The 11,694-nt window shown below is 46.3% G+C and overlaps 1 protein-coding gene across 1 annotated transcript in view; it reads left to right on the forward strand.

Annotated features, from left to right (window-relative positions):
* Positions 1-868: 868 nt before the first annotated feature.
* The window catches only part of cicb (capicua transcriptional repressor b), a 29,754-nt gene continuing 18,928 nt past the window's right edge, over positions 869-11,694 (forward strand). Inside the window, 8 exon segments of the mRNA XM_080500449.1 lie at positions 869-1,360; positions 1,363-1,536; positions 1,539-2,042; positions 2,044-2,971; positions 2,974-3,377; positions 3,379-3,777; positions 3,779-4,784; positions 4,787-4,870. Of these exon segments, the coding sequence (XP_080356575.1) occupies positions 998-1,360; positions 1,363-1,536; positions 1,539-2,042; positions 2,044-2,971; positions 2,974-3,377; positions 3,379-3,777; positions 3,779-4,784; positions 4,787-4,870 (3,862 nt within the window). The 5' untranslated portion in view covers positions 869-997.

Consider the following 11,694-nt stretch of genomic DNA (forward strand, 5'->3'; position numbering starts at 1 on the left):
GTGTGTGTGTGTGTGTGTGTGTGTGTGTGTGTGTGTGTGTGTGTGTGTGCGTGTGTGTGAGGGTATCGGTGTGACATTGACAAAAGACGACTGTGGAAGACTGAGACGTGGAGAAAGAGTGCGGTAGAGCCAGCGAGCGCGAGAATGACTGTGGAAATTCCCCAGCGAGTGCACAAGAGCGGTCTCGCTGAACAAACATCCAAACAGCAGCACGAGTGTGCACCACCGCCGTCTCTCTTTCTCTTTCTCTTTCTGGTGTCGCGGGGTGACCTCGGACCAGGCCACTGCCTGCCTTTTCTCCTTCTGACGGAAGTCAAACTGAATGCAGCGTTCTGCTCCCAGATGATCGAGTCTATCATAGTGTGAGAAAAGCTGCTCTGTCGCATGTCAAAGCAGCTTGAGGAAATACAGCGGAGAAATCAGACGGCCTGTGCTATTAACTTTCTTCTTTTTTTTTTCTTTCTTTCGTTCGTTCTTTCTTTTGTACATTTAAAAATATATAATTTTGTGAAGATTTTTAAAGGACTTTTTACAATAATATATATATTTTATTTTTTTTGATAAGCAGAATAATTTTGTTAATTTTCAACGTCGTGGCACGAGGAAAATCAGCACCATCCGAATATGTGAACGTGTCGGTAGAAGCCAACTGCACAGAGAGATACATGCATGAATGCACGTCACAGTGAGTCGTGGTGTGTTGCAAGACGACCACTCTTCACATGTTGGGCAGTGCGCTGTAGCACACTTCCAGCTATGACGTCAATTTTTGTTCGCGGCAATTGTTGAGTATGAGGATAATAAATGACCACTCCCCCCCCCCCCCCCCCCCCCCCCCCGCTTCTCTCTTTCTTTCCAGACAACCTAAAGGTGAAGAAGAGGAAATAAGGAAGAGGAGAAAAGTGGAGGAGGACAACGGTTTAAATAGGAGTGCCTTAGAAGTGAGAGACGAGGAGCACCACAGATTCTGCAGCACTTTGCGAACATTGGAGAAGAGATGAGGCCGATAAAGAAGCACAGGGGGCGTTCGCCCCCGATGACTCGAGGCAGAGGAGGCAAGAGGAGAGGGGCCGCCCAGCTTCTCCCCGAGAAAGACTCCAAAAAAGTCAAGAAGGAGACGACTGCCAAAACCACACAGCACACAACCAACACTCCTTCCAAACGCAAACAGACTCCGCCCGCCGCCGCCAGCCCGAAGGAAGAGCTGATTGCAAACAGCAAAACAGTGATGAAGGAGGAGCCCGCTGAGCAGAGGAAACCTGTGGAGTCGCATGAGAATAACAGAAAGCAGGATGACGAGAAGGCAGAGAGGGAGAAAATAACGGACACTAATGGAAACGGTACCATTGCTCCGACACTGTAGCATCTCCCGCATCTGCCCCGGTGACACTCTCCACGCCCGCCCCCCCTCCGATCGCCAATCACAGCCCCAGTTTAGCCTCGGTTTCTAGCAGGAAAACAGCCACGTTTAAGGCTCGTGTACCCAAGAAAAAATACACATATGAGCATTTTTCTAAGAATGCAAGTGTCATGACTACCATTCTACCATTCCTACCTCCAGCCCTGCACTCATTCATAACAGTTACTGCAACAGCAAGATTAGTGACAGCGAGAGTACGCCCAATAATAATTTCAAGAGTAGTAACAATATTAGTAATAGCATTAATAAAGGCATTAATTATAGCATTGGTAGTACTAACACTACAAATGGTAGTAAAAATGTGACTAACATTAGTAACAGTTGTGCAGGGACCCATAGTACTTTTATCAATAGCAGTAATAGCCGAAGTAATAATTGCTCAGGTAATCAGTCGTCACTGCTGGTTGTGGATAGTAAAGCTCCCAAAGGAGTAAATCATTTTGTCTCCATGGAGGTTAAACCCCTCAGGACAGCAGATTGCCAGGAAAAAGAGTCCATATCTGGAGAACATGAGCTGGAGGGGCCCCCCAACTCGGTGCGCTCGTCCTCCACTGACACAGCCAGCGAGCACTCAGCCGACCTGGACGCGATGGAAGCAACAGGACCAAGTCCGCAGCACAAGAAACTCCCACATCCCAGCCCCTCGCCATAAAGAGGCCGCTCTGTCAGAGGGGTTGGCCGAAGCTCTGGCAAAAGGCATGAAGAACCAGAGAGTCCTGGCTCGTCAGATAAAGAGGATCATGGCAAGTGGGGTTCAGGCTGCAGGCAGTAGAGACGTCTGTCCCCTGTCCCCTGTGTTTAGACAAGGTGTGGTGCGTTGTGTGAGTGGAGGCACTGTTGAAGTCCAGCTTCAAGGAGAGGAGACCCTCATTAAATACCCCTTTCATGGTGGAACTGTCATGGCCTCGACCTCGGGAGCGGAGAACACTGTGGAGCTCATTTTGGATGCACCCCCACCTGGAACGGCACCAGTGGCTGTCGGGACCCAAGTGTGTGTGCCGTTCAGTGGAGAGGAAGGAGGTCCTCTTCTGTACAGAGAAGGAATTGTTGCCCAGGTGGACCCTCACCCTGGTGTCTCCTTTCCTTACCAGGTGCTTTTGAGTGAAGACAAAGCGGCGCCGGGTGGAGGTGAGGAAGAGAAAAGAACAGCAAACGGTCAGGCAGTGTGGGTCTCCCGACAGAGCCTGAGGCTGCTCACCCCTCCCTGGGAAGTGTCACATTTAAATGGTGGGAGGGCAAAAGAGAGGGAGCGGGAGAGGGAGAGGGAAGAGAGGGAGCGACGGGAGGAGATGGAGGTAGAAAGGGAAGTCTGCCAGTTGAGTATTGGAATGGGGGTGCTGGGAGGTGGAGCCAGGATGGGTCATGTATTCTCACACGACGTGGTTACAGTCGGGCATACCTATGGAAACATACACCCACCCAACCATTCCTCCGCTGTGGCTTCCAGTGTAGCAGTCAGTACAGGTCGCGGCTGTGGAGAGAGTTATTCTGATAGAGAAAGACAGAAACAGCCAAGCACTCCAGAGGAAGATGTTGAGGTGTCTCGTTTTAACATGGCCTGACTATCACTTCAAAACCAAACGTTGGGACCACTCAGCACAGAAACATCCTCTCTAAATCCATTGGCTACCCTCCCTCCTCCTCCTCCTCTTCATCCACCTCTTCCTTCTCCTCACACCTCACTGTGGTACGGGGTCTGGGACCCCCGCACCTCTCCACTATAGCTAGTCCTCAGCCACCTCCGTCCCCTGCCTTACCGGGGTCTGACACAACTAGCACCACTCCAAACCTACCTCCATCCAAGACTCCACCCACCCAGACCCCTACTCCCACTTCTGGTGTTGGGTCCTCCTCTACCTCCTCTCGCTCAAGGACTCCCCTCTCTCTGGCACAGCAGAAGTATAAAAAGGGCGATGTGGTGTGCACGCCGAATGGTATCCGTAAGAAGTTCAATGGAAAAGCAGTGGAGGAGGCTGTGCTCCAGGGAAGGCTGCATGAAGGAGTCTCAGCGTCGAGGATACTGCTCCAGACATTTGTCTATGAGGACCAAAGAGATGGAGGCAGCTGGCGGGGAGCGGGGAGGAGGAGGCAGCAGCTCAGGGACAGTCACTCCTTCTGACCTTCGAGGGAGAGCAAGCAGTGAGTTTGAGTGGGACGACACTTCAAGAGAGAGCAGTGAGACGAGTAGCAGAGGAGACTCCAGACCCCGCCTGGTCCTCCCCTCACTCCTCCCTCATGATCTGTCCTCGCGGTTCGACTTGGATGAGTGCGAAGCTGCCACCATGCTCGTGTCATTAGGGAGCTCCCGCTCCGGCACCCCTTCTTTTTCTCCCATTTCCAACCAGTCGCCCTTCTCCCCCTGCCCCCTCTCCCTCACCCTCGCCATTGTTTGGTTTCAGGCCGGCCAACTTTTCCCCGATTACTGCCTCGCCGGTCCTGCAGCACCGGAGGCACCGGCAGCCTAGTGGCACGGGGGGAGGAGGGGGAGGGGGCAGTAAGGCAACAACACAGGCTGGAGGAGGAGAAAGGGAGAGACACATATCGGGCATCCAGCCCTCTTACCCCAATAACCTGACGTTCACTGTCCCCATGAGCCCCAGCAAGCGGAAGCCAGACGGACCTGCTCCACCACCCCTCCCGTCACACCACCACGATTATACCCCCAAAACTGAGCTGGAGCAAGGGGACCTCAACAACTCTTTCAGGGTGCTTTCCCCCCAAACGCCAGTTTCACATTCCCGCACACACACTCCCACGTTCTCCCGGCCCAGAGGAGTCACTACCCCCTCCTCCAGCAGGCCCCCATCCTCCACGGCTGCATCACCTCCTCCTCTGCTGGTGTCCCCAACTCCCCCTTCTCCTCTGGCGGCCGACGGAGGCCCTCGCCGTGTGGTCCCCGTGTCCCAACAGGCCTTACGGGACTCCCCTGTCATTGTGAGGAATCCTGAAGTCCCACTGGCAAAATTTACAGAGTGTCCCCTGGGAAGAGGAGGAGGAGGAGGAGGAATAGAAGGAGGGATAGATAACACTTCATCTAAAGACATCACGGTAACCTCCCTTACTCCTCAGCCAATTTCTGGCCTCCAGGTTCCCGTCCCGATTAATGCTGCTACGGCCACAGTACCCAATGGCGCCGTCCTCCTGCGGAGCCCGGCCCAGACTCTGGTGCTCGTGTCTCCGACCCCTTCCTCCTTGCCCTCCAGTGACACCACTGCCACCACCCTCCAGGCCCTGTCGGTTACCGTCGGCACCGCAGTCACGGCCGCTGCCCCGAGTAGCGCGGACAGCTCCGGGGAGCCGGAGGAGAACAGGACCGCGGGGTTTGTTGGCGAGGTCCAGCAGCCGGTGCCCTGTCACCCCTCTCCACGGCTCTGCTGCCGTTGATCCTGCCAGCGGAAAGTCTTCACCCCGTACCACGCAAGGACATCATAATGGGACGTCCTGGCACAGGTGAGAAGTGGCCTGTGCGTGTGCACGTGTGTGTGTAGAAAACGAGGGGTTTAGTCTTGAAAGGATGGCAAATAAACGTTTCAGATGACGGCAAACTGGGTGGCAAAATAAAAACCCTGGAAATAAGAGCGTTAGGCATTTTAAACTGTTTGTTATTGGCATGTTCAAAACGTCTTTATTTACTCCTCCGTAACATGAAGTAAATGGATCTCAAATCTTAACTTAACGTATAAACATCATTTATACGGTGTACATTTTCAAGAGGAATAAGAAGCTTTTTTTGTTGTTTATTATATAAGAATACAATGACAGTTTGTTTGGCAGCATCTCATAGCAGCTGTATCACAGTCACAGAATATTAAAATACAAAATTAAATATTTTGAACTTATTACATACTTAAATCAACATTTATTACTCTATAACACATACTTACATACAACTTCAATTGTGTGTTTTGTTTAGTTATTTTGTCTTGGAACAACCAATCTAATGTTACAATACACAATAAATAATAATACACGTAAGCCATAGATGATACTGTCAATATATAAGAATATGTTACTAATATTGATGCACACAGTATTAGCCTAACAATGGGACATTTTCTGTTGATATTATTTTGCGGTGACATGGCAATAATTATAATAACAATAATTTTCACCATTTAATTCGAACTCCACAAAAAAACAGTGATTGAGCAGCACCATAAAACAAAACAGCAAAAAAAAAAGCACAAACAGAAAGATGGAATAGAAAGTTGTTGTCTGAGCATCAGTTGGTCATCAAACATTTTGAATGGTGAGAAAGCTGAAATACTAAATGCTGCTTTCATAAGTGTATGTTTTCACACACACACACACACACACACACACACACACACACACACACACACACACACACACACACACACACACACACACACACACACACACACGAACGAATTGCTTTGAAGCAAGTTTTCCATCCCATACAGAACACATATAGACCCTATCATTAAATGCCAGAAAATAATTCTTAGAATGATAATTAAAGATTTGTATCATGGAACCACTAATAAGCTAGTTATAGAATCTCGCATGTTAGAATGTATAGATATTGTGTACTTTAAAAACATTAGGAATATTATTTTGAGTTAACAGTCAACTAAGTTAAGTAGAGTAAAAAAAAGTCTTTTTTTTTTAATTAAGAAAAAAGAATTATAATTTGAGGTGACTGTATCTTTGAAAGCAGTGGTGTGAGAACTAATGTTAGACACAAGATGTGTTGCGTCTTTGGGATTCATATTATAGAATGGATTTAACAATGACATAAAATTGTATAAATCTCTGTTGTGCTTCAAAAAGACATTGAAAGGTAAAAATAATGAAGGGTTACAATGCAAAATGACAGAAGTCAGAAATTATTCTCTTTTGTATTACTGGTGTTCAGGGTAACTTTATGGACTTTTTAAGGAAGAGGCAAAAATAAGCCCTGGCTTCAGCCTATACGTATTTCGACTACATATTTTTCTCTTAAACCTGAATATGAATAGAAATACAGCTGTTTATATGCAGTGTTTTCAGTCATACAATTTTTTTTTTACCTCTCCAATCAGGCAACGAGCAATAACTATTGGTAAAAAAAAAAAAAGCCAAAAGTGTACTTTAATGTATTGCAGATTGAATAACTCTTATGAGTGCAGATGACATGCAGGTTATTAGAAGGTTATTCACATGAACATGCCGCGACCTGAGTGTTGCCGACGCCCAGTGGACGAGGCTCCCGTCAGCCGGCATGCTGTTGCCCCATATGGCAAAACCTCCACAGTAGCTGCCTGTCCCACGTCCACTCGTCTGTTAGCCACGCTAAACTTAAAAGCTAAAGCTGGTCAATGTGAGGCGTGTAAAACCTGAAGCAAGATCACCTGTGATTCACCAGGTCAGGACAAGACGCGTCGGGAAGGACGAGAAAAAAAAAAACGTCAATGTGTTTTTGTTGGGATCACTCGTCGTCAACTCGGGAGAGTGTATGAGGATGATCTGTCCTGGTTTCTCCATGCACAGAGATTTTAGATTGTCTGTGATACCGTCTACTGGTAAAATATTATTTGATAATTTTGTGACACAGCTGAACAACGATATCGGACACAAAAGGATTGATTAGAAATATATTAACGGGTCAGAAAGTGTGTGTGTGTGTGTGTGTGTGTGTGTGTGTGTGTGTGTGTGTGTGTGTGTGTGTGTGTGTGTGTGTGTGTGTGTGTGTGTGTGTGTGTGTGTGTGTGTGTGAGTGCGTGTGTGAGTGCGTGTGTGTGTGCGTGTGTGCGTGTGTGTGTGTGTGAGAGCGGAGATGAAAAGAGCCAGAAATGCCGAAGAGGAAATGTATGCGCGGACATGCATGCTTTGGTGCCGTTGTTTTTTTTTTTTTTTCCTTTCGGGATTAGATGGTACGTTATGTGGGATTATCTATATTTCCAGTCATTCTAGACAGAAACTTCGTGTCTGAGTGGGAGCATTCACATTTCACCGTGGAGCCACGACGCGATGCAGCAGCATGCCTTTTAACACAGAGGAGAATTGAGACTGATGATAAGAGAAAAAAAAAATCAAGCATTCTGGGCAAAAACCACGGAGAATAGTGGGGTTGAGAGGAGGAATAATTGTCGCAGCTTTAGATCAGGGCTGCACATGAAATTAACATTTAAAGACGAATGCAAAAATGGGTGAGGAATGTGCGGGCTCAAAGTGCAGTATTTAGGCCACTTGGAAACATTTTTTTTCTTCCTTCGGTACATATTTGAGAGGAAAGGCCGAGGAAATCGGGGTTTAAATCTGGAGGAGAGGGAAGACAGCCTCTGTGACGACGACGGCAAGGATATAAAATAAAAGCAGATTAAAATGCAAGTTGCGAGTACTTGTTTAGTACTTAAAAGGTCCAACCCAACTTGCTCATTATTGTTTTGTGCGTGGCTGCCTCCCTGACCCTCCCGGACTGGGGTCCTCTGACCACCAGGAACTATTTCCACTGACTCCGACTGTGAGTTTTTTTTTTTTTTTTTGTTTAATTTTAATCCCTGCGATACAGTAGCTACACAAGTTGTTAGCAGTTTTGTCTGTCCAGCAATACTGAGGTGGGCTGATTTTAAAGTTGCGTGACGGAGATATGCTGAGGTTTCAGTGTATTGCGTGGGTGTGTGAAGAATCCCCACCCCCCCCCAAACTGTGTGTGGGAATCTGCTGTCTTATAGTGCGTGTGCATGAGCGTTATTCATCATCAGCTGAGAATAAGAGCCTACTTTTCACTGCCGTTATCAATGTTGTGTTACGTGTGCACATAATGGACGTATAGTATCTGTGAGTGTGATGCACTCCACCGCTCGTGTACTTATCACCTTGCGGACGCTCGCCAGTGTGACAATGGAGTGGACGGGGAAAGGAGCGCTGTCATTTTTGAGTGTACGGTTCCTCCTCAGACCCCCCCCCCTCTCCTTTTTTTTTTTTTTTTTGCAGCTGAAAAGATGCCGGATGAATGAAAGGCACCTCTTTGTGTGAGTGCGTGCACGCTCGGCAGCGTGCGCGGGGGGGGGGCGTGGGTGTTATCTGTGGTGTTAGAACGGGTGTGTGAGCTTTTGCATATGGCCGTAGCAGAGTGTGAACAAACGTTAAAGTAGGAAACACCGAGCATATGTGTGTGTGTGTGTGTGTGTGTGTGTGTGTGTGTGTGTGCGTGTAGTTACACGTTGGCTGTGTTTGTGTGTGTAGGTGTTAGTGTATTCTTATCAGCTTGTGAAATACAAGCGATGGGTAAGCTGCTAATTTTCTCAAGTTTAAAAAAGGTTTAGAAATGATATATTTACGGTGGTTTGCGATTCATTTTTAACGATATAAGAAAAACTCACAAATGTTTTCTAATTTCCTTCCTGGAGAGTGTTCAGGAAAAAAAAAAAAAGAGTTTGCACTCTTCTGCAGAAGTGATCTTGACACATCTCAATCTTGAAGTACATTCGCCTGATGAGTCCCCGTGTGATTTTGTTTTTGTTCCCATCACTGTATGTCTCCTCATGTGAGGGTCCAAACACTCAACCTCCTACGTGAGTCAGCAGTTTAACAAGGATCACAGATCTGTTCAGTTGAAATCTCAGAAACCGAAGGATAAAAGATACTCCAAAAGCACATAAAGTCCGAATAAAAACAATGTAATTACTCTACTCCTGTTAACACGGAGAAACTAAATTCAACAGTGTACATTTCTGTTGTATGAGGACAATCTTTTATTACAACAAAACCACATCAGTTGAACAATTTACAAGCTGAAGAAAGTTTATTTTTACTGTTCATTCAGTAACCATAACATCCGAGGGTGAATGAGTGGGTAACAGTTTGTACATTTTAGTCATCAATCAGTAAGTTTTATCTATTAAAATAATCTCATAACCTTTGATGTAATATCAGGCCTTTAACAATGAATATCTATTAAAAAAATATGACAGTGGGAAATAGTAATGAAATATAATAAACTATTCCCTTCAGTTGTCTAGAATTTCATTTAGCAACAATAAGAGGTATTTAAATCTGTTGTAAAATATGTTGCAGTTTATAAAGTGGCAGCAAAAAACCACTGCTTCTCGCTTACAAAAAACTGTGGGAGTAAAAGAGCGGGTTGATTAGAGCGTGTATCATTCATCTATTTAATTCATCAGTCGGTGATAGTGTCCTGCCATGTTTTAATGCCACATGAATTCAAATCGTGGGGCCAGAAATCACCGAGGGGCAGAACAGATTTTCAGAGGAGGGCAGCTGCATGAAAAAAAATGTGTTGGTCAGAGGGTTTTAATTTCAATTGTCATGTACAATGGAGATCAATGAAATAATGAAAAGTCAGTGCAGACCTATAACAACGGCAACAGTTGTAGACTATACATCAAGACTTGAGCAAATATTTCAAATAGTCAGAGGCGAATAACCAGCGGGATCAAAGTGCTTTTCATTGCTTCTGGATCCCAGCAGCCGTCAACGATAATATCCTGTAATGTGAAAAACATTAGGAAGGCCGGCACTTAACCAAAAATTACTAGTCAGTATGAGACAAAGCCTGTGCCGTGTGAGAGTGTGGGGGGGGGGGGGCCTGGGGGAGTGATGGGATTGCCTCCCACGCTTTGAAACCCCTGATCCAATGTTAAATCTGACACGTTCATTTCACGTGTGTTTGTTCATTCCCTCAGAAATATACAGCGATCCTCTGGCACCGCGCACACGACTGTATACTTTCCCACGTGAGACGCGTTAATGAGCACATGAACTCAATCTTTACGCGCTCGTTTCAACTTCCTGCAAAAAAAAAAAAAGGGAAAGAAACTGTTGGAGACAAGATGAGCGAGTGACAAGGCGAAGGGTGACAAAGTTGTTTTTTTGTTTTTTTTTACTTCACAGTGTTACAAGTGTTTTGTGTGTGTATGCGTGCGTGCGTGTACGTGTATGTGTGTGCGCATGAGACAAAATAGCGGAGTGTCAGTCACCGAGTACCGGATATGATGTGTGAGCGCCAAACGTCTGTTGCCATGGCAACAAAGAAAACATCACAGTGATGGAGCTTGTACATAACAGAATATTCACAAATAGAAAGAGTGCCCCCTGTGTGTGTGTGTGTGTGCGTGCGTGTGTGTATGTGCGTGCGTGTGCATTGCACGTGAGATTATGTCATTTTTCAGAGTGAGAGTTATTTACTCAACACGTTATTGAAGACTCCTCATTCCATCTTGAGCTCTTCTCAGTAAACATCAGCTACCAACAGTCAAGATGCTGGATAATCCAGGGTTTTTTTTTTTTCTTTCCTGTAAATAATTCAAACACAGACAAAAGTATTTCAGGTCAAATATCAATTATAAAGTCAAATTTACATGCAGCCACTTCCACACCTCCCACTGTCACCTGTTATCGTCTCAACTAATGTGTTTCATTACCAGGATGCATTAGGAACACGTTTCCTGACCGCAGCATCCGCAAGCGACAAACTTTGCGCCAAGTGCCGCTCTGGAAGTGCGTTTAGGAAGGTCTCTACGTGGACTTTTTGGTCTTATTACACCAAGAATCACCAGTAAACCTGGCAGACAAAACATTGCAACTGCTCTGCGGCTCGCACGCCGCTGCCAATGGTTGCGTCTGCAGTCAGAAGCATGACCACTTGGAGAACAGAGGAGGTTTTGTGCACTTTCAGCATCTTCGGTGAGAGGGAGGCATTTTTCATTGCTCCTCCGTGTGAAGTTCCCCACACTTTCAGCTATTTCTAAGCAAAATGTCAATGCGGCCATCGTAGATCGCGTGTGAATAATTCTCTTGTCGCGTTGTGTCGTTCAGTCACACAAACGTGCACGCGTAGTTTGTGCCACATTGAGTAAACACGTAGCACCCCCTTTAGTACACGTGATTGCACTATTTTGCTTTTTTTTTTTTTTTTTTTGCACTGGGATACATCTTTTTTCCTCTTGCTTTCCCGCCTTCCTTTGTCTCTCTTTTTTTTTTTTTTTATTTCTGAAAAATTATGACACTTTCTTCTTTCTTTCTTTTTTTTTTTTTTTAACCCTTTGCTCAATCGCATTGCAGTGGCTCCGTTTCCCCTCCTTTCCACTTCGCTCCCTTCATCCTGGTCTACCCGGATACGGATACCCGGGAATAACATCCCCGCTCCCTCCCTCCGGCCCCTCCCTCCTTTACGTAACGCTTAAAAGCCCCGCATATCCTCCCTTGGCCATGGCAACAAACCACATCTGGATCGCACAGCCATGCACACTGGCACCAGAGCACATGTGAACCCCTCAAGACTCGCCACCAAAAGTCATGGTGCAATG

This window comes from Blennius ocellaris (assembly GCF_963422515.1).
Source record: "Blennius ocellaris genome assembly, chromosome: 8".
NCBI classification, from domain to species: Eukaryota; Metazoa; Chordata; class Actinopteri; order Blenniiformes; family Blenniidae; genus Blennius; species Blennius ocellaris.